Source organism: Ursus americanus, chromosome 16 (genome assembly GCF_024610735.1).
Source record: "Ursus americanus isolate L20-20 chromosome 16, mUrsAme1.1.p, whole genome shotgun sequence".
Taxonomy (NCBI): Eukaryota; Metazoa; Chordata; class Mammalia; order Carnivora; family Ursidae; genus Ursus; species Ursus americanus.
The window spans coordinates 18,169,100-18,197,011 of NC_142142.1; the positions used below are offsets into that span (position 1 = coordinate 18,169,100).

Genomic DNA, 27,912 nt, shown 5'->3' on the forward strand with positions numbered 1-27,912 from the left:
TTTTTAAGAGTTTATATGTTGCATACTGAATTACGTAGAATATTGTTATCTGCTATTTTACTTACAGAATGTCATTTTCTTGTGTCTTTTTGTTTAAAATAGTGTGTACGGGTTTCTATGGGGTGCCTGATTGGCTCAGTCAGTTGTGTCTGACTCTTGATTTCGGTTCAGATCATGATCTCAGGGTCATGAGATCCAGCCTGGCATGGGGCTCTGTGCTGGGCATGGAGCCTGCTTAAGGTTCTCTCATTCTCTCTCTCACCTTCGCCCTCTGCCCCCCCCCTCAGAAAAAAAATGGGGGAAAAATTGTGCACTGATTCCTAAAAATAAAATCAAGTAAACATGTATACCCTTGCTCCATACACCTATGAAAAGCAGAGCTATACTGTGAAAAAGTAGGAAACACAGCTCTTTAATAATCAAGGGTAGAACTGCACTATGTAGAAAAATAAAATATTGGCAGACCTTTGAACGTGGAGAAAAGACCCTGTTAAAGACTGCCAGCTTCTATTTCTATCATTTAGAAGACTCCAAGGGCAGAAACAAAAACATGAAATGCTGATTCTAAAAATCCTTGACAAAATACCAGTCTAGAAATTAATATTTATCACATTTTCAGTTTTCCTGACACAACAGCTCCTTATATGCTAATGTTTATGAATACAAATTTGCTGGCTCTGTGGACATATATTATCTTTTCAGAAAATAACAAGGTAGGCAGATGCCATCTTATTTATGATCACTAGAGGTAGAAATCTACCAAGAATGGACAACAACATCCATGGCAAATAAAATCGAAATCAATGGGTCACATAAATCTTAATCATACACTGATTTAATTAATTACAATGAGAAAATAGACAATGACTCTCTTACTATTTAAGACAATTTAGAAAACATTTGTAATGTGCTTTTTGTCTTATTCACTCTTAGATTAGTGTGGAAGAAATAAATAGAAGATGGATAGATGGTGGAGCTAGGGGTCAATAGTTTATTTAATAAAACGAAGCATGTTTTCATTTGGCGAGGGGTACAGAGAGCAAATGGTCATGGCCAATGACTCTGAACTAAGTAGTCACAGTATCACATCACACAAAGTACCACATTTCAAGTATCATTATTATGCCATGATCGTTTCTTAAATTTTCTTTTACTTAAGTTTAGAAATCCCAGTAAATGAAAATAAATAAATTATAGACTGGTTTTATTACTTAACACACAGATTTTGGGGACATTTTTGGAGTTTTTGTTCTGGTTGAGTGAGTCATTCTTTTGTTCAATATGCCCTGGTTGTGCCAGATACCATGACCTTGAATTTAGAACTTAATAAGACAAGTAAGTGGAAGTTGCACAGCATTGACATCAAGTTTAAATATAAGTGCCATAATGGAGGAATGTGTGTGTTTCTGCTTCTACCTCAGCAATCTCCAGCACCCTAAAGCTAGGCTCAGGTAAACTCTGTCTCATGGTAGGTGGCAATAATATTGATAATAGTGATGGTGTTAGTGATGATGGTGATGATGATGTCACTATGAATTGAGGCATTACTCTATATAGGATACTGTACAATGAATTAAATGTCCATTTAACTCTCAGAATAACCCACACAAGTAATTATTATTTTCATTTTTTTAAAAGATTTTATTTATTTATTTGAGAGACAGAGTGAGTGAGAGAGAGCACACAAGCAGGGGCAGAAGGAGAGAGAGAAGCAGACTCCTTTGCTGAGCAGGGAGACGGATGTGGGGCTTGGTCCCAGAACCCCGGGATCATGACCTGAGCCGAAGGCAGATGCTTAACCAACTGAGCCACCCAGGCATCCCTAATTTTCAGTTTAGATGAAGCAATCTAGGCTGTTGAAGTTAAGAGACTTGCCCAGGGTTGCACAGTTAGAAAGTGACACAGTAAGAGGAAAAAGATAGGTCCCAGCTCAACAGAGACATAAAGCAAACAGTATTGTATTTTTTATTTTTTTGAGCATAGTCGACACACAATGTTACATTAGCTGCAGGTGTACAACATAGTGATTAGACAAGTTTATACATTATGCTATGTTCACAAGTGTAGCTACCAACTGTCACCACACAATGCTATTATAATATCATTGACTATATTCCTTACGTTGCGCCTTTTGTTCCTGTGACTTACTCATTCCCTAACCGGAAGCCTCTATCTCCCACTCCCTTTCACCCATTTTGTCCATCCCCCCAGACCCCTCTCTGGCAACCATCAATCCGTTCTTTGTATTTAGTTTAAACTGCCTTGCATCCCATGTGCAGGGGCCGAGTACCAGCTACCTTTCCAAAATGACTTCTCTGAGTTTGCTGGATTGTCAGCTGAAGCACTTGCCCCATGGTTTTGAGCTTTAGTTTTCCCTCATTCTCCTACACTCCAGCTCCTAGGACAGTGCTTTTATGTTGCCTTACTCTACTGGCTTCTGTTCTAAGGACTAGAGTCCTATCCAGAAGCACAGCCCAACATGGAATAGTCTACAGGAGACCCCCTCCCCCAAGATAACAATTTGCTGGCATTCATGCTCCTTTAAGATTCCTCTAGATATCCTCTGCAAACCCAGTGATACCTACTAATATTTGAATTATGATGTCTCCTTGGTCTAGGCCCTTTAAAGGCTAGAAATACATTTTTCAATCTCCACTAACTGACACAGCACCTGACATTGAATCATGATGAATGAATGACCTTGTCAGGTCATTTCCTCATTAACTGAATCTACTTCCTGCTATCAGATGTCTCAGCCCTGAATCTACTCTTCCAATACAAAGTCCTCCAGGCCTGGCCCAGTCCTCTGTCTCTCCTTACCTATAACTATCATGCCTCTGAGTCATCAGATATGGAAGGAATTCAGCAGAGAGCACAGAATAAATGGAACTATTAGGTCCACAGGGATATTTGGCTTGGGTCTTCAGGAATAGTTAAGAGCTTCCCAGAGTTGGGGTGGGGGGGGAGAGGCATACATAAAGACATAAGAGTTTTAAGAGTAGATGGTATATTTGCAGAATGTCATGCAGCCCAGTATGAATAAAACAAAGAGAAAGAGCAGTTTTGTGGTAGGATAAACACCAGAGTCTAGAAACATAATGTGCCCTCAATATTACACTCAGCCCTAAGACACGTGAAGCATTCATGGGAATATGACATAGATGTAGTCAAGTTCAGCTCACTGTTCTCTGTGCATTTTGAGGAGCCCCCACACTTACTAAACTCCCTGCAGGGTTCAGTTGCAGGTTTTCAGAACACACTCAATCAATACCTGCTGACATCAGCTATCAAATGGGGCATTACTTGAAAATAAGGAATATGATTATCCCTGATGAGGGCAGCTCAGTGAACCTTTCCTCTGCACTTATCCATCCTTCTCCTTGACAGATATGGTAATGCAGAAGGTTTTTTTTTTCCCCCGCAGTATAATCATCAACTCAGACATTCTGACTCCTCCAGGAGGAAACTAGCTGAAAGCCTGCTGGGCACCTTCAATTTTGTTCAACGGTAAAGAACATCTATTACTTGGGAGTCCTCTTTATCATAGTACCAATGCTAACTTCAAAACCAAATCCCAGCCCTTTCCGAGAGAACACCCATCTCTTACACATGCAGAATGCAGCAATCACATACAATCCCTACTGTGTTCTTCAGTTTTTCATCTTTTTTTTTAAACTGGAAGAGAGATAATGCTATAATGTACATGACAAATCACCTAATTTCTCTGTGCCTCAGTTTCCTTGTCTGTAATACAAGAATAACTATACTTACCTTACAGGACTATGGTGAAGCCTAAATAAATGAGTATGTCTCAAATGCCTCATGGAGGGTGTGGCAAATGTTTACTATTATTTTATTGCAGTCATCATAATTCATAAGCTATTCAGTACAGCCTGTTAAAGCACTTGTTTATCTCAGCTGATAAGAGCAATAAGGCAGATAGGTATATCTGAAATTTCTATTTTTTACCACTACTCCAGAGTCTGAAAATGGCTTATTCCCTATTTTATTCCCTATCTGCTACAGGTTTTTGATGCAGAAATTGTCTCAGGCACAAACTTAGTGACACTGTGGTAATAATCCACTCCATTCGATTATTTAAAACTGGGTCAGCATTATACGTGGGCTAAACTTCTGGCTCCTTAGATTTTATCAGAACAGTGTAGGTGACTGGCCTCTGATCACTCCACTTAAAGCATGCGTCCAAATGCAGTATATAGTCAAGAGTGACCTATCCAATGACACTTGGAGAGAATGAAGCAGGAATAAAAACAATACTAAAATTCTAAGACTATTTATAAATAATATCCCCAACTGAGTATGCTGCACAGAGTAGCTTCTTGCCACTTCCAGGTTGTAATGCCTTGATTAATTATGAAGTGATGTTTAATTATGTATTTTATTATGCATAACAAATATAAATTACATACCTGATTGTTCATAATTGTATTAAAACTATGTATCATTTATCCTTGAAAGTGAAAGGCCTTTTTCAGGATGGATAAAGCTGTTTGGGGAATAGAGTATGGGTGGAATTAATGGTCCCCACATTAATCATTTATTTTATGAAAATGTGAAGGTCATCCTCCACTTTAAGATGCCTCCGAATTCCTTTTGCAAGGTCTGGTAGCTGAATTTCAATATGCAAAGCAGAGGATTACACAGTGTGCACTACTATCCTCCTAAAGGCATAGGGCTTTTATTTAATAAAGATGTTATTCTAAGAAGCTTTACTGTAGCATTGTCACCTACTCTAAGAACTTGTCTTGGAGAGGCAGTTATTATTAGTAAGGACACAACACTAGTCTCATTGAGTAGAACTATGGATGTCATTGCATGCGCCTGTTAATTTTCTAAGTCAGAAGCTGATAAGGATCATGATGTAAAATCTATACATACCATTTTTTGAGCACCTCTGGGAGCCAGGCATCATGTTAAAAACATGGTATTATTAATATTGTTTTGTGTACCGTGGTGAACCCTAATCAAGTATAAGGCTCTATGCAAAACTTTTGCATTCATCTTATATAATCTTTATATTCAATTTCCCCATTTTATAGATGAACACAATAAGCCCCGGAGCAGTGTTGTTGAAAATCGTGCAGTTGGCAGGAACAACTGCCAAACTCCTAAGGCCCCATTCTTTCATTGTCAATGCATTCATGCTATCACAGGTCTAAAACTTAGAATCCATGCTCTCGAGCTGTGGTGTGGCTAGGGCCATTTCTGCCTCAGAACTTTCAAGTTTGACTCCCTCTGATGGTCAAGACAGTGGTCAGTGGGCAAATCACTAAGCCCAGTTAGAAATGGGCTTCATTTGGCTTCACTAGTTGTGTGACCTTTTAAAGGTTATTTCACTGCTCCAAAACTCAGTTTCTCATTTGTAAAGCAGTGATCCTAGTACCTACTTCGTGTATGTACTGAGAGGATCCAATGAGTTAATAGCATGTTGGATGCTTTGCTCCATGCACAGCACATCATGAGTTATCAATAAACGTTAGCCGTTGAGCTGTTATTTGTTTCCTCCTCCTCCTCTACTAAATTTAATTACTATTCTGGGTGCCTGAAAATTAATCACTGACCCCTTTCCGTTTCTTTCCCTTTTCTTTTCAAATCTCAAATTCTAAACATGTAGAAACTGAAACTTCAAAAGGTTCCTATTACCCCCTTCTCCACTTCTAAATTTTTTATCCCAGCCCCTTGCAACCAATCCAATATCCCTCCTTTCTTGATCCCATTTCAGTCCTCTTTGTTCTATTTTAGTCTCTCCAAGATATGTCGAAAATCAACCCAGCCATCATCACTCCTGGATGGCTTAGCAAGAGAGAGAGAGAGACTAGCATTGAATGCTGTTAAGAAAAATGTTCCCCAACCAAGAAGAAATTGAATCTCACATTTTCTATCCAACCAAATCAGCATTTCAGTAGATGTGTGCTGCGGGGTGTCTATGTATATTCAGGAAAACCATTTTTTTTTCCACTTACAGAAGAGAATGGAACTGTCTCCTTTAAATAAAGGCATTTAGAACAGCAGTAACCCAACCTCAAAGAGCATGAATTAGAGTAAAAATTCGCTAATCCAGAGTAACTGGGATCAAGGGTGGCCCAAAATGCTGACAACTCTGACTCAAAAAAACATACTCTTTTAAATCGGACAGCAATGACGCCTCATGAGTAAGAGCATGTGGTTTGTGGTAAGACAGCCTGGTGTTTAAGATCCTGGTCTGTCATTTATCTGCTATATAATCTTGGCAAAGTCACTTACCCTTCTGAAGCCTGAGTGTCCACATACATAGAATGGGTATAGGAATAGTTCTAGCTCATGGACTCTTGCAGAAGATTAAATGAAAGATTATAAAACATTATCCTAACCCAGGTTCCGGCACATGGTTTGTGCTCAATAAAAGGTTACTGTTATTATTACTAACACTACTAACATTATCTTCAATATAATCTTCATCATGATAATATTGCAAAGAAACAGAAATAACTGAGAGAAACTAATAAAATGATGTCAAATATCGATCCTTGGGAATCGAACCCTGGGAAATGGTTAAGAATATTTACCCAGAAATTATTGAAATATAAATCTAGATCCAACCAACACTGATCAAGTAGCCACTGTGTGTCACAACTGGCCTCTTTGCAAATATTGCAGCATTTAATCCTCATAAAAGCCTATTTAATGGGTTAGAAAATAGTCAAAGAAAAGCAAGTCTTCCAAGATTAGACAGCAAGTAGGAGCAGAGTAAGAAGGAACTAAGTGACACTGTCTTGCCCACAGTAAGGGCTCACTGGTTAGTGGCTGAAAGAATGGATGGGTGAAGGATATGGTGTGGTTTAGAGGAAACAGTGAATTTAAACTTTCTGATTATGACTACCTTGCTTGGATTCCTTAATTACTTACTGACTGTATGGTCTTGAGAGAGTTATTTTATTTGACACTCAGTTTTCCTTTCTGTTAAATAGGAATAATGACATCTGCCCCCACAGAATTAATGGGAGCATGGGATGAGCCAAAACACAGACAGTAGCCAGCATCATGTCTGGTACATATGAGGTAGCGTCCTTGTCTTCTTCCCTTGTGCTAAAGCCCCGCTCTTTCCTGAACTAGCATAGCCTTCTACTTACTGAAGATAGCCCATTGTCACCCCTCTCTTCCCCCTCCCCAGGACAATCATGTATTTGCCTTCCAAGTCAGTTTGAAAATCCAGACTCTGTATTGCTTTCTCTGTGTCTAAAGCTATTTACTAGAGTGCCACACACACACCCCAGCCCTACCCAAGCCCATCTTCTCTACCTACATTGCCTTTTTTTTTAGGACTTCTTTAGGATACAGTCTCATAGCCTCCCCTCACCACTTCACTTCTCACTCTCACTCATGGCTCCCTCTGCCTTTTTCAATATAGTGCTGGGATACATGAGGTCATGACATGCTTCTTTCTCACCTTATCTCTCAATATATTATTTTCTAGGCTTTCAAAGAGCACTAGAATCCCACCTTCTTCTGGAAGGCTTCCTAGATGAAACTCATCAAATTGAATTTCTTTTTTAACCTCTATCATCTGGGAATGGACTTCTTATATTCCTGGCCCTCACCCCACTTACACACTTAGGATATCACTCAACGCTGATGTATACCTATGGTTTACAATGAAATATAAATTCTTTCTTGTCCATTAATGTGCTAAGTTAAGGGGCAAACTCAACACATAACTTTCTTGTAACTGCATCATAAGGCAAGGTGAATAACAAAAGCTCTTCAAATGTGTGGGTTGGTTCATACTCCAACAGCACTTTATAAAAGAGGTTGCATTAGGGCACTACCATGTGGTAGTGCAATCCCTTGTTTACATGGTGGGCTCTTATTCCTCTTTATTTTTAAGATTTATTAATTTATTTGAGAAAGAGAGAGAGAAAATCCCCAGCTCCCTGCTCAGCCCTCCATGTGCGGCTCGATCCCAGGACCCTGAGATCATGACCTAAGCAGAAACCAAGAGTTAAAACACTTAACTACACCACCCAGGAGCCCCTCTCATTCATCTTTCTGTCACTAGTGTTTTCCATAAGACCCAGCACGTAGTAAGGCTCAAAAGAACCTGAACAAAATGTGTATTATTTTCTAGTCTAATTCTCTGAACACATAGGGGCTTAAAATTCTTTTGGCTTAAGAAACAGAGGAAAGGAGGAGAAAATGGCAGCGGTACCGGCCCAGAACAATCACTGGGCACTATGTTAAGGGCTTTACACATACTGTTAGTTTAGTCCTTATAACAATAGCATGAAGGAGGTATCATTATTTTTAGAGATGGGGGAACTGAAGCACAGAGACACCAAATAACTTCCTCAAATTTAAAACTTAAACAATAAATAAAAGCCTGAGTGTGAAACCTTGGTGGAGCCTGTGCTTTTAACCATTATTATACCGTACCGTCTTGCCCAAGGGTTTTTTGAATTGTGTGCCACTTCATGTCTACCTCCTATCATGGGATTAGATTACAGCTTCTTACCGTAATACGCAAGGCTTTCTCCAATCTGGCCCAACCCTTCCTTTCCAGATGCAACTCTTGGCACCCCCTCCTAATACCCTACTTACCAGCCAGAATAAATACATCCAGTTCCCCCAAAATGATCTTGTCCCTTTGCTTTCTTTGTTTTCTCCCCCTGAAAGGCCATCCTAAAACCCCTCTGCCTATTAAAATCCTTCTTGTCCTCTATGGTAACTTCATTTTCAATATTCTCCATGAAGGATTGTCTTTTCCCAGGCTGGAATTATTTGTTCCTTCTTCTTTTTTTTTTTAAGATTTTATTTATTTATTTGACAGAGAGAGAGAGTGAACAAGAGAGAGAGAGAGAGAGAGAGAGAGAGCACAATCCAGGGGGAGAGGCGGAGGGAGAAGCAGGCTCCCACTGAGCAGGGAGCCCAATGCAGGACTCAAACACAGGACCCTGGGAATCTGATCTGAGCCAAAGGTAGACGCTTAACCGACTGAGCCACCCAGGTGCCCCTATTTGTTCCCTCTCTCATGTATCCAAAACTCTTGGATTTTACTTGGAGATACAAACTGTTTTGTGATTAGTGACTTGCCTGCCTCCTATATTAAAACATAAACTCCTTAAGGACAGAAGTTGCTTCTTATTGGTCCTAGTAAACAGTGCCTTACACATTACTTGGTAATCGTGTACTCAAAGTTTTATGAACGGATGATAAAGACATAAGAGAGAGAGAAAAGAATGGGACAGGAGACAGAGACAGAGAAAGAGGGGAGGATGGGGGAGAGGGAGAGAAGGAGAGAGAAAGAGATCACTTAATTCGGTGGCTCTTACAAGGCCCCTGGTGCTTAATTAACTCAAACCTTCCCTTCCCTTGAAATTAAAATGCATTCAAAATTCTATATATGCTTTCCAAACAGTCATTGCATTTAATAATATCTGCTCAATATCTATGCCTATACCTGGGAGAAATTTACACTGACTAATGTAATAATATTTTATCTTGGTAAACATTTATGAGCTGCAATATTAGGCACTCACACCAAGTGCTTACAGAAGTACAATATATTTATTCCGGACATCATTTAGAGCATCCTGAACATACTGTCTCATATACTAGACAACCCTCAAAAGCCCTTCCATTAGAAGCACAATAATGGAGAAATGCAAATATTTTTATGTTCTTCTTCACTGTGAACACGCACATCCACACAGAAAGGAGGAGGAAGAAAAAAAGTCCTTCAAACTACACAATCAATTTTCTCTTCAAAATATCCCACTACCACGCCCCCACCTCACACTAGCATAGGTTTGTAAAGGGATGGCTCTGTGCCCCGTTTAGTGAGAGCAATGTCTCAAGTGTGAGGTAATCCCATTATACTCATTGCAATTACAGGCCTGTGTCCTGAGCCTCCTGCCGACAGAAGGCTACCTCATCTCATTCCTAATTAAGAGCACAAAACTCTTCCCAAACCACCTTCATTATTACACACAGTGTGCTTGGCTCTATCAGGCAATACCCTCACATTCTGGAAGAATCAACTGCCTTTTTTAAATTCGAGGTAACCACCCCAGAGTTAATTATGTCAATTAAAACCTTTTTTCCTACACTCAGCAGATGAAGCCCATTTCACCAGAACAATGGAACTACATGACAAAGGAACCTTGGTTATAATGAAAGGTAATTAGAGAGATCACCCTCGGCTCAAAACCAAACACAAGCACCGAATAAACACAAACAAGAGAAAAATCTCATCCAACCAAAAGAAAAGATCTTATGAACCTTCTTAGTCAAGTATGCGCTTACTTTTAAAAAGAATGAAACGGTGGAACAGCATCAGAGCAGCCGGGTTTGCCTCTCTTGGACCACGGCTGAGGCCCGGGAATGCACACAGAGGGGAGAGCAAGGCCATTCTGCAGCACCTTACAGCAGAGACCAAGTCCCCCACATTCAACAGCCCCGTGAGTTGGGGCAAGTCTCTTTCTTCTCTGCAATCTGAATTGATTTCTTCATTTAACAACAACTAGAACAAAGGAATTTGAGTTAGGAAATTCTCACGGTGGCTTCTGGTACTAGCATTCGATGGAGGCCACAGGTCACTGTGATCCACTCTGACCCTAGTAGGCAACAGCTGACGCACGTTAATTCACCAAATACCCTCCAGCAATATCGAGGGCCTCAGGCACAGACATATAATCCCAGCAAAATCTCAGCAGGGAAAAATGTATTACAAAGGTGCTGCTAATCCAGGAGGCCCTCGCAAAGGGATTTCATTCACCACCTCTATCTCACTGCCTCCGTCCAGGCCCTGGTGAGCCCCTTATCATCTTTTATGGCAGTGATTCTAGAAACAGGGTCCAGGAGCAGAAGCTCTTGGCAACTTGTTAATGCAAATTCTTGTTCCTCATTTCAGCTGTATAGAAGCCAGAGCTCTGAGAGTAGAACTCAGCAATCTATGTTTTTATAAACCCTCCAGTTGATTCTGAGGCACACCAAGTGTGAGAGCACTCTGAAGGTCTCCCCAAGTGTCTCCTTGCCTCTACTCTTGCTCATCTCTTCATAGACTCTCTGTACTGCCACCAGATCAGTTTTCCCAAACTCTGAATCTAATGTCAAACTTATCCCCTCTCCTTCTGTCTCTCTCTCTCTTCCTCCTTTTCTCCCTCCTCCCTTCAAACCTTCAGTGACACTGGTGCTTCATCCCTCATCAAATAAAATTCAAACTTCTTAGATGGCAAACCAAGCCTTTCACCATCTGGCCCCATTCGACCTTTCCAAAGTCACTTCTTCCTACTCCCCCATGTGTGCTCTGTGCTCAGGCCATGAGGAACCTCCTGCTGTTACGTGAAAAGGCCATGCTCTTTGAGGAATCTGTGCTTTGCTCAAGCTGTTTTCTTTGCTCAGAATGACCTCCCTCACCCTGTCTGCTTGGCAGACACCTTCTCATCCTGTTAGATGTTCCCAGGCATCATCCCCTGTCTGAGGCCCCCTGCGGCCCCACCTCTTCCTCTCCATTTCTCCCTTTACACCTCCAGATAGAAATGAATCTGTAGTACTTCTATTATTGCACAACTTGGATGAATAAATTTGAATTGTCATGCTACACGGTAGTCTACTTACACAGCTCTCTCCCTCACTAGCCTGAATTCTTCAGAGAAGTTAAGGATACTCGAGTAGACCCTATTTTATTATTATATCTTTAACTGAGGCTATATTAGGAATTCTAATTGCTATTTCTTTGAGTGAATAAATGAATTGACTTTTCACACCTCCTGTCTACAGTACTGCTAGGCTAGCAAATCATTGTTTTTATTCCTATTTTACCAAGGGAAAAAACTGAGCGCCTGAGAAGTTAAATAACTTTGCCAGCTAGTAAAAGGCAAAGCTGGTTCAAGTGCAAGTCCTTTGGACTCTAAAACTGATGCTTCCTCAACCAAACCACATTGTTTTTCCAAATAAACTAAACAATGAGTGACTATACATAGATATACCTTCCTTGACATGTTTTTCACATTTCTCTTCTAAGTAGTTTCCATTATATGAAATAAAATAAAGACCTAAGTTATGAATGAGCTAACTTTATGAAGCTAAATATTAGATATAGGAAGCCAAGTATTTCTGGGCCTCAATTTCTTCATCTACAAAAGGGCTTTGTTATATATTACCCATTATAATCAGCTGCTATTATTATTATTATTATTAGCATCATCATCATATATTAATGTAACAAGTTCCAGCCATAATAATCTATGATTGTGAACTGAATTCTTTGTATTATATTATGCTGTTTCAACAGATCTAGCTCAGTTCTGGGCACGTGCGATTGAGGGGTTGCTATTGCAAATGTGTCAATTCTCTTTAAAAACGTTTTGACTGAATAAGGGTATGAAGTTGATGACAAGGTATCTCTTTTCAATGAATCTTGAATCCTTGTTTAGAATTGCCAATAACATTTCATAAGGGAGACAGTTGGAACCTGACTTTTTATCTTTGTAACTGGTTACATACATTCTATTTTCCCAATTTTATCCTTGGTCGGTGCAGCTAAACCGTTGCAACAGCTATTATCACCGTCAAAGTTGTTTTCCTTTAGACACTCAAATTAACAAATGCTAAGGAAGATTTTAATTAGCTGAAACCCAAATTGTCATTATTAATTTACTAGTTACATTACAATACCTTGTAAAACATTTATAATGCAGTAAATGGAGTACCTACTTTCCAATGATCACGTGCCATTGCTAATTTACCACATAACTAAATATTTAATTACTAATCTTAGTAAAGCTAAAGGTACGCAGACAAAATTAAATTGCGTTACTCGAGTAAAATGCTTAACATCATTACTTGGGACATTATAAAATCTTCTCAAAAAAATAATGGAAGTTCAGGCATTTGTAACTATTTTTGAAACATTCTTAGAATAACTTTAACAGGTAGATGGAACTACCATAATTTAATCAGTAGATTTGTTAGGAAGGTCAGATGGGGAAAGTCTGAACATTTTTACACTAAGACCATATTCAGATAAGTATAGGGTTTCCATTTGGGATGATAAAAAATTCTGGAAGTGGATAGTGGGGACAGTTGTGTAACGCTGTAAATGTACTTAATTCCACTCTTTGTAAACTTGAAAGAAAAGTGACTAAATTGCAAATTTTACATTTTTATTTTTATCACAATTAGACTATATTCACGTTTGATTAGTGTCTCCCTCATTCACTACACAATATATTCTTTGAGTACTGAATGGGCTGCGTTCACCATCACACCCCAGTCCCCTAGCATATTGGAAGGCACCTACCAAATGGATACACTTATGGATTGTTGAGGTTTTTTTCTGCCAATTACTCCGAGTTAATGGCTATTTTCCTTAAAGAAAAGGAAATAGTTCTATTTAAGAAAGCCAAGCTATTTGCTCAAGCAGTGATTAAACTGTATAAATTATAAGTAGGTATGATATGGAAAAGAGGTAATACACATTCTAGAACATAGAATGTTAATTAAAAATGCAAAAGTAAGCCATCTTCTGGTATTTGAATGTTCTCACATCCACTGAACAGTCCCTAAGAGCACAGGAACACATGGAAGTATCTGTATCCCTGAACAACAAATAGTGATGATGAATATTGATTCCTTTCCAAAAGCAGAGCTGGTACTTTGGGAAGACAGAAGTTCATTATACTAATTAGAGGCCCTTGCCCTACCTCCTCAGAGGATGTTCTCCTGGGTACATATCAAGGCAGACATTCTTGGGTAGATGCTTTTCAAATTAATGACTTAACAAGCACATGGCAGTAATCCTAGCATCTCGGGCGAGGGCGATGCCTTAAGTCAGGGCTGTAGCTCACAGCCACCTTCTCAAAGCACCTTCGGTAAAGCTCAGGGTTGTTGTACAGAGGCAGAGATTTGCACACCATTCATGCCAATGTTGTAGAGCACATGATTATGAAGCAGTTCAAAGCAGTCTTATTATAAGTCAAAATCATCATCAGAGAAGGAGATGGAAGAACTGGCCACTCATTTGAGAGCTTCCACACAACAAGACTCACCCCAAAATCTCTTTCCTTTAAATGACATGTCGCACACTATTCAGTTAAAAGCACTTAGACAATGCCTGTTATAACACAAATATCTCCTCATTCGGTCCTCGTAACAACTCTAGAAGAGAGGTACTGTTATTGTCATTTTCTAGATGAGGAAACTGAAGTACCCAGAAACTTTCAGTAATTTGCTCAAAGTCCCACAGTTAGTTAGTAGTGGTGCTGGGATTTGAACCCAGGGACACTGGGTTCAGAAATAGTGTTCTGAAATACTCTACTCTTTTGTCTTGATATATCTCAATAGCAGTATTAAAATAAGAAAGGTTACTTTATTTTAAGGCATTTTTTTCCTTACAAGAACACTATGCATATCTTATGCTACCTAAGAGCAGAGTCAGACCAGGTGTGTTTTATTCTAAACTTGGAGAGCAGGGCTCTGTGTATGAGACATATGCCAGGTGGTTTGCAATCAGGCATGATCCCAGAGCTCTAGAATGATAAGATTCGGCAAAAAAGCAGAGGGTCTGGCAAGGCAAAAGAAATAAAAGTGTTATTTATACTGCTAAAGCACATCTAAGTATATGTTCTTTTCTTCCTAATCTATACCCTAACTTCCTCAGCACAGGGGCTGTGGCTTGATCATTCTGCACCCTTTATGAGTCCCAGCACAGTGGCAGCAGTAGCAGTAGTGTGCAAATAAGTCTTTGTTCCATACTAAGGGGCAAATAAGTATTTGTTAGATTCTTAACCGACTTAAGAGGCCACGGGTAACTCATTTATTTTCTTGAATTTTATCTTCCTGTGGCCAGCCAGAGGTCAACCTGGAAACATGGAAAAAATACAATTTTGAAACCATTCAAGACAACCAGAAAGGTGAATTATAAGAAACTAGGAGATGGAAGCATAAATTAATTTGAAATGCATTTAAATTTGTTTTCAAAAAGGCATAGTGGAGTTCATAACTGCCAACAAGCACCATTTCATGATGTTACATTTCATCCTGTTTTTCTTAAAATATTGGAGAAATGACTGGTACTAAAAGAAATTCTTATTTGTGTATCGCATGAACCATTTCCATAAAGCTCTTGCAAATTCTAGAGATATGCAAGGGAAGAAAAACTTTAATAAAATAATGGATCATATTTGAATTAAACATGATATTCAAAATGTTACACTTGGGGAGTTAACCGAATGTTATATGCTGAGAGAGCAAGAGGCAAAAATGTCCTATAACATCCCATGCCCTCCATAAATTCAATCTGAGAACATTAAAGATGGTGATAACAATGAAAAGGATTACTTATGGAATGAAAACGGAAAATAGAAACAGATTAGTGAAGATATTTGCCTCTAAAAATCTCAAAACTGTGTATCCTAGAGCAGAGGTAATAAAGATGGTTATTTCTAAGAAATAGTTCCAAAGTGGGTCCATTCATTTCACAGCAGGAACATTCAAAGTAGCAATTAATGCAACCACTGGTGTGGAATTGTTTTCCAAATGCCATCCTGCTGGATAACTTTATTTTTTATTTATTTATTTATTTATTTATTTATTTATTTATTTATTTATTTATTTTTAAGTGGAAGCAGGGCTCAGAAGTCACAGTGTATTTGGATCAATTATTTACTGAAAGTATCATCATAGGTTATTAATACTGCCATTCAATAACATGAATACAACTGATAATACTTTTGGTGAGATGGAAAGAACCTATCATCTGCTGTTTATTCAGACTAAAAGGGTAGTGCTTAAAGTTCCTTGAGATTTGATCATAGGAAATAAATGTAGGGACATCCGTCTAAATGGTGTGTGGAGCCACTAAGGCTCTGGCCAGAAGAAAGATCTCTGGCCTGGTATTTGGAAGATCTGGGTTCAAATCCCCAAAGCCTGCCTGCCAACCACACTGGGCAAGAAACGTCCCAATCCTCACATTTCCTGGGGGCTCAGTTTGCTCTCTTGAAAGACATGGACAATAATGCAGCACTGTAGTTAAGAATGTGGGTTTAGGGGGCGCCTGGGTGGCACAGCGGTTAAGCGTCTGCCTTCGGCTCAGGGCGTGATCCTGGCGTTACGGGATCGAGCCCCACATCAGGCTCCTCCACTATGAGCCTGCTTCTTCCTCTCCCACTCCCCCTGCTTGTGTTCCCTCTCTCGCTGGCTGTCTCTATCTCTGTCAAATAAATAAATAAAATCTTTAAAAAAAAAAAAAAAGAATGTGGGTTTGGATCTAGGTGGCATGGGTTCAAATCCTGCCTCTCAAACTCATGCTAATTGTGCATCTCTGGGCACATGAATGGACTTTTCTGTGCCTCCTCCATAAAAATGAGGATATAATAGTACTTAGCACATAGGATTATTCTGAGGATTAGCTGAGGTAGAACACGTTAAACCATAGAAGAGTGACTGGCCACAGTAATGACTCGCAGTAAGTGTTCATTAATGTTTCTATTAACATTTATAAAAGGAAGATTCCTTCTGGTTCTGAAATTCAATATGTGGGGCTTGCCCTCTCCCTTTTTTCCAAGACCTGAAATAAAGCTACAAAGGTGATGTGATGCATTCACCAGCTGGGAGATGAGTAACTTGAGTCATTCAGCACATACCACTTCATTTCAAATGAGAAGTAATGTGCCTTGACTGACATTTACCAAACACACAGAATCACTCTCTTGAAAATTGCATGGTGTGTTTTGAAACAGGGGATGTGTGGGAAAGGTGGGAGACAGGGTGGGGTGGGGGGGGAGACATTTTATAAGAGTGGTCTAGGATTTATTTATTAAAAAGGAAATAAAAACTGAGAATTGCCCCCATAGTCAGTATACTGATAATTTGCACTTGTTAAGATGTTCTCTGTGGTAATTTTTTTCCCCTAACCAGTGGCAGGGATATAATTACACATCTCCTCACTCTATAAAACTAGGATGGGAGGGCAAGTCCATTCTGAAGCCCAAGGGAGTAGTAGAGTAAGAGGTATCACTAATGAAGGAGTTACCAAAAGCTGCTTTGCCTCCCTTCTGGAACTACGCAGAGGATGAAAATGAATGGACTGAAGGAAAGGAGAGAGGAAGGAAGGAAATATTAAGTGTTTTACAATGGACCAGATGCTTTAAACGCAGCTTTTAATTGAATCAAAAAACCATGCAAGGATGGTTACCATGATTTTAAATATATGAGAACATTAATAATTAAGGAGATGCAGTTATTTGCTCAAGTTCACCCAACCCATAAGATGTTGAGTGAAATTTGAACTCAAGGCTGTAGTCTTCCACTGTCATACTGTTGTTCTTGGGTGTGTCAACAAGAGCATTCACAAAATGTATAAAGAAAAGAAGTCAATAAAGGTGACAAAGGATTTATCCAAGGAGGTTAGGAAACAATGGCATGAAAATAAGTCCTAGGCCAGAATGATGTTCAGAGAAGAAGAAAGAAAAATATTTTTCTTATTCTCTTATACCTTCCCCACCAACAACCCCCTCCGAGTCCCCCAATATAATTTTTCCTCTTGCTCAGCACATTAGTTTCCACTCTTCCTGTGCTAGGGAGTCACCAAAATTTCTCATATTAAGTAGTATCATAGTTCAATACTGCTATGAAAGTGAACACCAATGTCACTGACTTCTGCCTCAGACATGTTCATTTCATCATACCTTGCTGCAAATGATCGTGAAAAGTCAGATGCCCTTCTCATAGTACAAACTTTCTCCTATAGTCAGTGTTGAGTAACTGTGGAGTGGATGGTATAGAAAGCAAATCACTTCTGTTTGTAAATCAGAGTGGCCTAGAGTAACAAGTAGGTGTGAAAGGGAAGAACTGAGGGGCGGTCTGGGTGTCTCAGTTGGTCAGGCGTCTGCCTTCAGGCTCAGGTCATGATCCCAGGGTCCTGGGATCCAGTCCCACACTGAGCTCCCTGCTCAGCAGGGAGTCCGGTTCTCCCTCTCCATGACTGCTCCCCCTGCTTATGCTCTTTCTCTCAAATAAATAAATAAATAAAATCTTTAAAAATAAAGAAACAGAAGAATTGTATTTGATGAGTCTTATTTGATTTTCTTATTTTATTGAACACGCTGGGTGAAAAGCTAGCATTCACTTCTCTTGCTCTGTTGGTTAATAGACAGAATATGAAGACAACAACAGTGATCTTTCTTTTTTTTTTTAGTTTGCTTACTTTTTTTATAATAATATTTTTTTATTATATTATGCTAGTCACCTTACAGTACATCCCTGTTTGTTTTTTTTTTAAGATTTTATTTATTTATTTGACAGAGATAGAGACAGCCAGTGAGAGAGGGAACACAAGCAGGGGGAGTGGGAGAGGAAGAAGCAGGCTCATAGCGGAGGAGCCTGATGTGGAGCTCGATCCCAGAACACCGGGATCACGCCCTGAGCCGAAGGCAGACGCTTAACCGCTATGCCACCCAGGCGCCCCTGGTTTTTGATGTAAAGTTCGATGATTCATTAGTTGTGTATAACAGCCAGTGCACCATGCAATACGTGCCCTCCTTACTACCCATCACCAGCCTATCCCATTCCCCCACCCCCAACCCTCTGAAGCCCTCAGTTTGTTTCTCAGAGTCCATAGTCTCTCAAGCTTCATTCCCTCTCCTGATTACCCCCCTGTCTTTATCCTTTTCTTCTCCTACCGATCTTCCTAGTTCTTATGTTCCATAGATGAGATAAACCATATGATAATTGTCTTTCTCTGCTTGACTTATTTCACTTAGCATTATCTCCTCCAGTGCCGTCCATGTTGCAGCAAATGTTGAGAAATCGTTCTTTTTGATAGCTGAGTAATATTCCATTGTATAATGGACCGCAACTTCTTTTTTTTTTATTTTAATGTTTTTTTTTATTATATTATGTTAGTTACCATACAGTACATCCCCGGTTTCCAATGTAAAGTTCTATGATTCATTAGTTGCGTATAACACCCAGTGCACCATGCAATGATCTTTCAAAAGCAGCTCATTCATTCCCTTTGCTCTACTTCTTCCCCCCTTCTTATATGACCAATTTTAATAACCCCTCCTATCTCTTTCACAAGAGCAGTTGATGAGACCCTGCAGAGGCTGTGTGCTTATTAGAGCTTACATGCTCTGGATGAAAAAGAATACTCAATTGGTTATATATTTCTCCCTAGCAATGACAACCCAACACTGGGAACTAAAAGTTGGACATCACTATGCATGGCCATCATGGCATCATGGCATATTAGTCTCTTCAAACTGCTGTAACAAAATACCATAGACTAGATATATTGTAATATAAATTATTCCCTCAACGTTAAAGAGAATGAGAGATCCAAGATCGAGGTTCTTGCAGGGTTCAATTTCTGGTGAGAGCTCTCCTCTTGGCTTTCAGACTGCTGCCTTCTCACTCTCACGTGGGGGAGAGAGGTGAGAGAGATACAATCACATTGAGGGCTAGGGCTTCAATATATGAATTAGGGCGTGAAAACACCATTCAGTTCATAGCAAATGGGGTGGGGGTTCTCTACATAACTAGACTTTTCAGATTAAGAAACACTCAAATATAAGCCTGCAATCTTCTGGCAGGTAGAACAAAGCAGCTGGAAAATTTTACAGTTTGACATATCGTTGGTAGTTGAAGAGAACTCTGGTAATCTGCTGGTTACTGTTTGTTTCACTTCAGTATTAGCGACATGGAGAGTGGGAAGGTAAAAGAACCAGAGCCTCCTACCCCAGAGCTATACAATGTCTCATATTCCCTCTCTCTTCAAAGAAAAAAGGCAATAAAGAAGTGCTCTTATCTTGCTCCCACTTTGAAACTAGGTAGATTTTCCACTATATTCTTCTTACTGATACTTAAAGACAATCCAAGTCTGTGTATATTCATTTGATATACATTTTCTTAAGTTTTTTTCATGCTAGGCATTGTTCTAGGTGCCAGGAGCACAAAGACAAATAAGATCAAATCCTTCCCTTTAAAGACTCAGCAGACTTACGGCAAATCATAATTAGAAGCAGAGAATGTTAAAATTGAAAGGAATCTGACTGCAGATGAAGAAGCCAGAGAGATTAAGAGACTTAACCAATGAAGGACAGGTGGTTGGGACAGAGTAGTTGACACACAGGCCTACTGACCCCTAATCCAGTCTTTATCCCTGTACAGCTCAGAGTCCTCCATCCAATTCTATAATTCAGGTAGCGTTTATTTAGTGTCTATGATATGCTGGTGGAATGGGACAGAATCTACAATGGCGTAATAATTTAATTAACAATTTAATAATTTATTTGGGGAAATAATACTACCTCAGATGAAGTTAGTGAATACTATAAAGCATTATTTAAAGTGAGATGGTTTCTCTATTAGCTCCCAAAATATAGTACATGTGTAAATAAGATGTGTACTTTATCTGATTATCAATTTTATCTCTCTAAGAATCATCATGGTTGAACTAATCTTACCAGATGGGAGTTTTCCCTTCCATCTTCACCATTCAATGTAATACCATTGAATGATACCAGGTTGAGAAATACCATTGTAAAGTACACTGAAGACAAAACAAAACAAAACGAAAAAATCCCAAAGCCATTTGGCAACTGAAGTTCTGTAAACTGTACCGAAGGTAAACTATCTAGATATCTGGTTCCTGGAGGACCCCCAGTGAGAAATCTGGTCTTATTTTCAGCCACACAGTTATTCAACAGAGATGAGGCACAGGTAGATGAGAAGATGGCTGCTGTGTTGGTTTGTCCCTTCTCTACATCAATGGCTCACCCAACCCAAGAAAAGTTTAAAGAACACATGAATAGTTAGGGTAACAGGCTCTGGATTCAGCCAGCCCTGGCCCTGAATTCCAGTTTCACTATTTATGATTTCGGACAAATTCTGCAACATCTTATACCCCAGTTTCTTCATGGGAGATGGAAGCTAAAATAAGACTACCACAGAAGGTTGTAGTGAGAATTAAATGAGATGATACATTAAAGTACACATAATTGTGCAAGGCACTGCCATTAGTAATTAAATTTTACGGTGGTTTTGGGACCTGCTATCTTCCTCTCCAGTCTACTTCCCCCTCCTTCATTTTAGCCATGTCTCTTATCCTGTCCTTTCCCTCTGTCTCCCTCCCTGTCCTGCTAACAGCTGCACTTTGCATTCTTCCAGGATGGGTAGCAGTGCTGGGACTTCAGAACAGGTGCTACTGTCCATTTTGTTGCTTGATTCACCTGCCAGGTGACAAGGGAGAACTGCAGGGCTGCATTCAGTGTGGACAAACACCTGTCCTCTCTGTCACCACAGCCAGCAGACACAGGCGCTGAGTCATGCTGCTGCTCACAACCGATGAGCTCTCAAAGACTCAGAAGACTCTAAGAAAGGGACCTGAGAGGACAATCTGTCCATCTCTCTCTGGGTCAGGCTACTCTTCAATCTGCCATGAGGCAAAAATAGATGTAGGAAGATTTTATCATTCGCTAAGGATTGGAGAGTCTTCAACATCAGGATGTTGCTTCTTATGCTTAAGCTAAATTTTTGAATTTGCCTTTAAATTTATGTTTACACTGATCTTTTATGGGGAAAATAAACTTGATATCTAGCTCACTGAAACATACATCATATATACAGTATAATGTACAGCATATATTGTATAATATACAGTCCTCTGTATGTACTACATTCACACATACGTACACACACACATACACACACACACACACACACACACACACACACATACATACAGAGCATCGTTACTGGTTCAGAGCTTGAGCTCTAGAGTCAGACATGGTGTCTAATCCCAGCCACTTACTGGTGATGTGTTTTTGCTTTAAAAACATAATAATGGTAACTATCTCACTAGATCCTCATATTAGCACAGTTCTCAGCTCATAAAAAAAATTCAGTAAAAGTTAACCATCATTGTTGTTTAGACATATAAATATGTAATGAGAGGCCAGGAAGCTCTCTAAACTTTCTCTTCTGCAATCTAAATGGTCCCAGTTTGATTGCTTTTCATTTATTTCTTCCATAACCTTCCTTTCCACTTTCCCTCTCTTCATTTACCTTCCTAAATCCAGAATAGGAAAAATGATGCCAGTTGAGTCTCATCAGCCCAAAATAAAATGTGTGATATATTTTAGGATTATCTATTAAATTTCCCGATGCCAAGTACTATTATGATTTGCAAAGACATAAAAGTGATTTGATAGCAAGTGTAACCTTAAACACTTTATTTATATTAACTCATTTATCCTCAAAATAAACCCATTCATTATTCATTCTTTCAACTATGCCATACTTTATTGATTCTAAAAATAAACTTTTCTTTTTATATTTGAACATCTCTGAAATCAAGATGTATCTTGCAACTGATGATGTGTTAAAGTTCCATTGAAAATCATTTTTTTCCTTAATAATACGTGAAATAATGGAGCATCTTGCAACTGATGACAACATAGAGTCAATGAAATAGAGTATGAGAGAGAACCATATTCCAGAAATTCTTTTAGGCCTTGAAATAAGGGGAACAAGATGGAACAGTCCTTTATTCGGAGAATCCACATTCTGATGAGGAATACAGGGAAAGAAAGATGATTACAGCCAATGTACAAGCAGCTGTGGGAGCCAATGGAAGACCCATCCTGGGCTTGTAGGGGCCAGGAAAGGTTTCCTAGTGATGGCGATGTCACTTAAGGTTAGAGTGCAATGAGTGAGGCATACAGCTAATGTAGTCAGCCAAATAGGAGAAGAAAAAATTTAGAGTGTCATGGAAGAGGGGCAAGGTGTAGTGGCAGAGGGGAAAGCAGAGGTCATATCATGATTGGCCTTGTAGACCATGTTAAGAGGTTTAGGTTGATGCTGAGGACATTGGGTTTCTACTAAAGCATAGGTGTTACTTCCATTTCACAAATAAGAAAACTGAGGCCTTATAGGAGCCCAAATGATTGGTTTTAGGCTGAAAGCAAAGAATAGGACTAATTTAAATCCCTCCCTCCAGGTCCTCAACTTAAGCCCAATGCTTTTCATGTTATGCTAGGGTCACCCAGGATATTGTCTTTCATTGGCCAAACTGCCAGCAAACGTATTACTAGTTTATCCTCCATTTTAGTTTATGTTGAATTAATGTGTTTGGTTTAAATGAAAAGGAGGGTAGAACCAGTGTGATGGTTCTTAAAGAATTCCTTAAGGCAAAAATGGCCTAATGTCAGGATATTTGGGCTCAATCATATCACTTGTAGGTTATATACCACTGTTAAGCTTATCCACAGTTGTGTCTATTAGATGATAGATATTGATGCCAGTCTTTCCTAAATGCATCACACATCTACTTTTTGGGGTGTATGTTTAAAATAAAAATAGTTAAAAACAAAAATTAGAACAAAAACAAATGAGAGGAAGCAATGCTGATGGGGCAGTGAGGGTTCACAATTTCAAGTGTTTTCTACTTTTGCATATTATTATGTCACCAGAAATTGCATTTCAATTTATCTTAAAGCTTCTTCAGCTGCCCTTTTAGAGTCATACAATCTAGAGATGGACTAAATAAAGCAATTTAAGTCGAAATGTGACAAAAAGTTATAAAAGTAAGACACTAACATCTGAATTAATTACATAGGGTCAAAAAAAGAATAATTATTTGAACCGAGGTATTCTTTTCTAGCTAGCCAGTTTTGATTTCATATTATCACATTTAAAATAATTTTGTTCAAAGAATTTATTGGTATGCACAAACTGTCTTTTTAATGAAAGAATAACAAAGAGCCTTTTGCTTTTCTTTTTGGAAAAATGACAATGTGAATCACCTAATATCTTTGACTCATTCTAAAAAGAGAGTGCATCTGCAATTGCCAAGCATTTAGGTTCTTTTTGATGAAAGACATCTTTCGTTTCAATAGGATAAGCAATGAGTACAAATGCCAATGTTTAGGTTATGATGATATGACAATTACTAGCTATTTAAAAGGAATAATAAGTGCCAGAATGATAGCTTACTATACTTACCCAACTAAACAGGACAAAGAGTGTAAAGTCTTTAATAACAGGACAGATAATTGTCTATTCAAGATAGCTTAGGTAGAGTCTTATCAGAAATAAGGGGGCTGAGTTACAGGATCGGTAAATTTGATTCTGTAAACCTCATGACTTTTGAATTTTTACATCAAAAGAGGGGGACAAGATAAGAAGGAATCATTAACCTTATTCAGGCAAGATAGGTGAATGACAGGTGGATGGAGGAGAATGCTCTAGACTCAAGGAGTCATTTTTGGAATAGCTTGGGTAAACTTGGGCTCAAATCCCAGCACTGATACTTACTGCTAACTCAGTGACCTTGGACTAGGTACTTTTCTCTCTGGGACTCAAGAAAAATGATTTCTACCTTATGGGATGGCTGTGAAGATGACATGAAACTGTACGTATTAAGCACCTGCTATATAATGTTCATGGATGAGGGCTATCATTAATATTATTGTTGTGTTTGTTCTTTTCATTACATTCCATGCTGCTATTTAATTCCATTGGCATTGAATGAGGTAAAACAGTAGACCAGGCAACCATGCATAAGGCATACTGCCTTATGGGATGGCATTTAGGCTTGCACATTCCCAATTAGCTTTTCAATTAACCCCAGCCTTGAGGAATACACTTCCAGACCACACCTGAATGCTAAAATAGGACTGATGGGCTATGATGGGTGCAGGTTGTTTTACTAGAGTAGGAGAAAATAAACTATGCTACCTATTGCAAAAAGAAGCCAAAATTTACAGAGGGTACTAAAATGAAACCACAATCACTATCTATGATACAGATTTATACCCCCAAATGCTAAACATGCTATGAATCTAGCAATAGTTGTTTCACATTTAAATATACCAATCATTCTCTAAATAAAACTCAATAATTATCTGATTTTATTCATCTTCTTCCATTTTATAATAAAGCATGACAACATACAGTCAGCAGCACTTTATATCCCCCTCTGTGTTTACAATTATGTGATCTCTGATGCTATAGGAATACTTTATATGAATTTATTCAGCTTGCAGTATCATTTGTTAACTGTCTTCTCAGTTAAACTTTATTATTAAACTCATTAGACAAAATATTAATCTACAATAGTTGGTTTAAATAAGCCATGTAATAAAATTAGGTACATAGAATAAATAAACTATTTCCATTCACCAAGCATCAACTGAGGGCCTTCATTGTTCAAGGCAGCATACCTTTTAATTTATTCCAGGAATTCTGAGAATACAAACCCATGGGGGAAAAAAAGGATGCTATTTTCATATTAGTTATCATCACCTGGTGTTCAAAATTAACTCCTCCTAGCTCTTCTGGCTAGCACAAGGGCATTCAAGTTAATAATTTTCCTTTGGTCTTATCACTCAGGGAGCAAAACTTCAGTTCTCCAATGTTGATTTCCTCACTCCCTGAGTAAGAGAGATAAATAATTTAAAGCCATTAACCCCACATTTGGTTTCTTCTTACCTATCCTAAGCATCAGCCACCACAGAAAGGGAGGTAGGTATCACAGGCCCTTTACTAGCTTCTCCCCCACCCTCAAGAAGCAGAAGCCCATGTTGCTTTGTTGGATTACCAGCCTTTTAGGTCTTATACAAGGCATTTTCAGACTATTATTCTCCACATTTAGGCCCAAGTCTGAATTAAGTGCCACTGGGAGATTCAACTTTTCTTTGCATACTAATTTGGTGTAAGGCATTATCTCCCTGTGCCTTTCAGAGCCATTTGTGGTCCTGACAGTCCTCTCATCCATACAACCTATAATTTTCATAAGAAGAAGGCAGTTTTTCAAAACATTTGCTCCAATAAAAGACTTACTTACAAGTCTCTTTCCTTAAAAATCACTTGAGAAGAAAAAAAAAAAACAGAAAAAACCCCAAAACCCCCAAACCCAACTGTTCAATATATATGCTGCTGGTACATGACAATTACATTTGCAATCTTGGCCCCTGGGATATACAGAATAGGAAAGGGATCAATTCTACCCCATCCTTGCCCTCCGCCCCCACCACAGGGGCCATTAAATAACAAGTCTGTCATCATTCTACAATCCTCAGATCTGGACAGTCGAAAAAGCTACAACCCTAAAGTCAGAACTCCAATAATGTTTTCTCTTTTCAAACTACAAACATTCATATCTCAGGTTTATCCCTGGATTCTTGTTCATGTCATCAACATTTCCACTCTGAAGGAACAAACAACAAGTCAAAGTGAAGGAACCTTTGCAGTTGGAAGGAAGGACTATATGCCACAGGCCAGGAAAACCACCTCTGGGTCAATCTCATGAGGAGATTTAAGGCAGAAAGAAGACTGGACCAAAGATCCTCAGAGAAATATGGAAAAATCTCAGTTTCACAAAATTTTGTTTCCTACGGAAGTTTCCCCAACACCTATCAAATTGGACACAAAATTCCCTAAATATGACAGTTTGGTCAGTGCCCTGAAAGCAGAGGACAAATTAGAGATGAAAGCTTGTAATGCATCTCGACTTACAGGCCATTTTATTTTCTTAGAGAAAGATAATTAATGAGGAAAATCTACACAGAGGTTCTCTGGGAGGAAACAACTAGTCATGCTGAATAAAAGAAATACAAAACCACTCTCTAAATGGCCATGACTACCCAATTATAAATATAATTCTTACTCATTGTAAACACTTTTGAAATGATAGTTCTGTGAATTGAAAAGATACCAAGCACCCCTGTGGAGTCTGGTCAATGTTACTGAGGTCCCAAATCTGTGTTCTTAGGACACACACTAGGACACAAGTACTGGAGAAAGGCTCGGGGATTTATAATGCCCCCTTCAGAACCAAACACTGTAGTAATAAAAATAATGCAGTATAGCAACAAGTTTACTAGAGAGCTCCTGGAAGAAGCAAATATTTCAGCTGTTCAATTGCTTTCACCCTATACCATTTAAAGGAATATTAAGTCTCTGCCGAGACATTCTATCAGTTGATGATTTCACCTAATATTCTGATGCTCCAATGATCCTGCTTAACCCCCACTGCTCCCTTCCCAAGTAGCAAAGCTCCAAGAGTTAGCCCTTCCATGAGTGGCATGGACTACGTTCACAGTGAGAAGCAGGTTCTCATCCCAAGCTAATAAAGACTGCGTCTGTACTCAGACTAGCAGTCCAGAGCAGGCAGTCGGCAAGTCGGAAAGGTAATCTTCATCCCCACTCATTCCATACCTTTTCTGATTTTGCCTTCCTGGCATTGTGCACGAACCTGCGACCCAGCTTCTTGGCATACCAGATAGAAGCAAACATAGCGATGCCAATGGAAGGAATTCACAATGAAGCTGCTGCACAATCAACTTCCCACCTCGGCTCAGAGACAAACGGAATCCGGCTGGAGCTGTCACTTGCAGGCTGTTGCTTTCTCAGTTCCTCTCATGCTGGTTAGCCGAGGGAGAGGGTGGGAGGAAGGAGGGGGCTGGGGGAAGGCAGTCCTGTTTGGCCGGTCTGCAGGTATATTTACATCCTGCCAGCAGGAGGTCCGGGTGAGGCGGGTGCTGCCTTCAGTAGCCAGCTCACACACATCCAGTCGCTAAGTATCTGTCTGCAGTTCTTCGGGCACCGTCACCAAACTCCATGTGTGTCAGGAGGAAGGGAAGCCGCAGTCAACTCCTCCGGGAGGCGGCTCACCTCCCGCTCTAGGCTCCGGCATTTGCACTCCTCGCTTGGCTTCCCTCTGTCTTGACAGTACGTGCCGGCGGCAGTGGCCGCGAAAAGACAGATCCACATAACAGGCTCGCAGGTAAATCAGCCAATACAGGAGCTGCCAGGCACAGGGGGAGAGGCAAGGCCACCACGGAGCTGGCCCTGTGGGCACAAACAGGTGTCCCTGGAGCCTGAACCCTGCTCTGAAGCTCCAAGAATTTCCAG

General features: G+C 39.5%; 1 protein-coding gene across 2 annotated transcripts in view; it reads right to left on the reverse strand.

Annotated features, from left to right (window-relative positions):
• DLG2 (discs large MAGUK scaffold protein 2) overlaps positions 1–27,419 on the reverse strand; it is an 857,148-nt gene extending 829,729 nt beyond the window's left edge. The window contains exon 1 of one of the 2 annotated variants that reach the window (XM_087868197.1): positions 27,217–27,419. In XM_087868197.1, the coding sequence (XP_087724323.1) occupies positions 27,217–27,294 (78 nt within the window). In that variant the 5' untranslated portion in view covers positions 27,295–27,419. The remainder of the gene's footprint in view (positions 1–27,216) is intronic. The other variant, XM_087868200.1, reaches the window with a different exon arrangement.
• Positions 27,420–27,912: the final 493 nt, after the last annotated feature.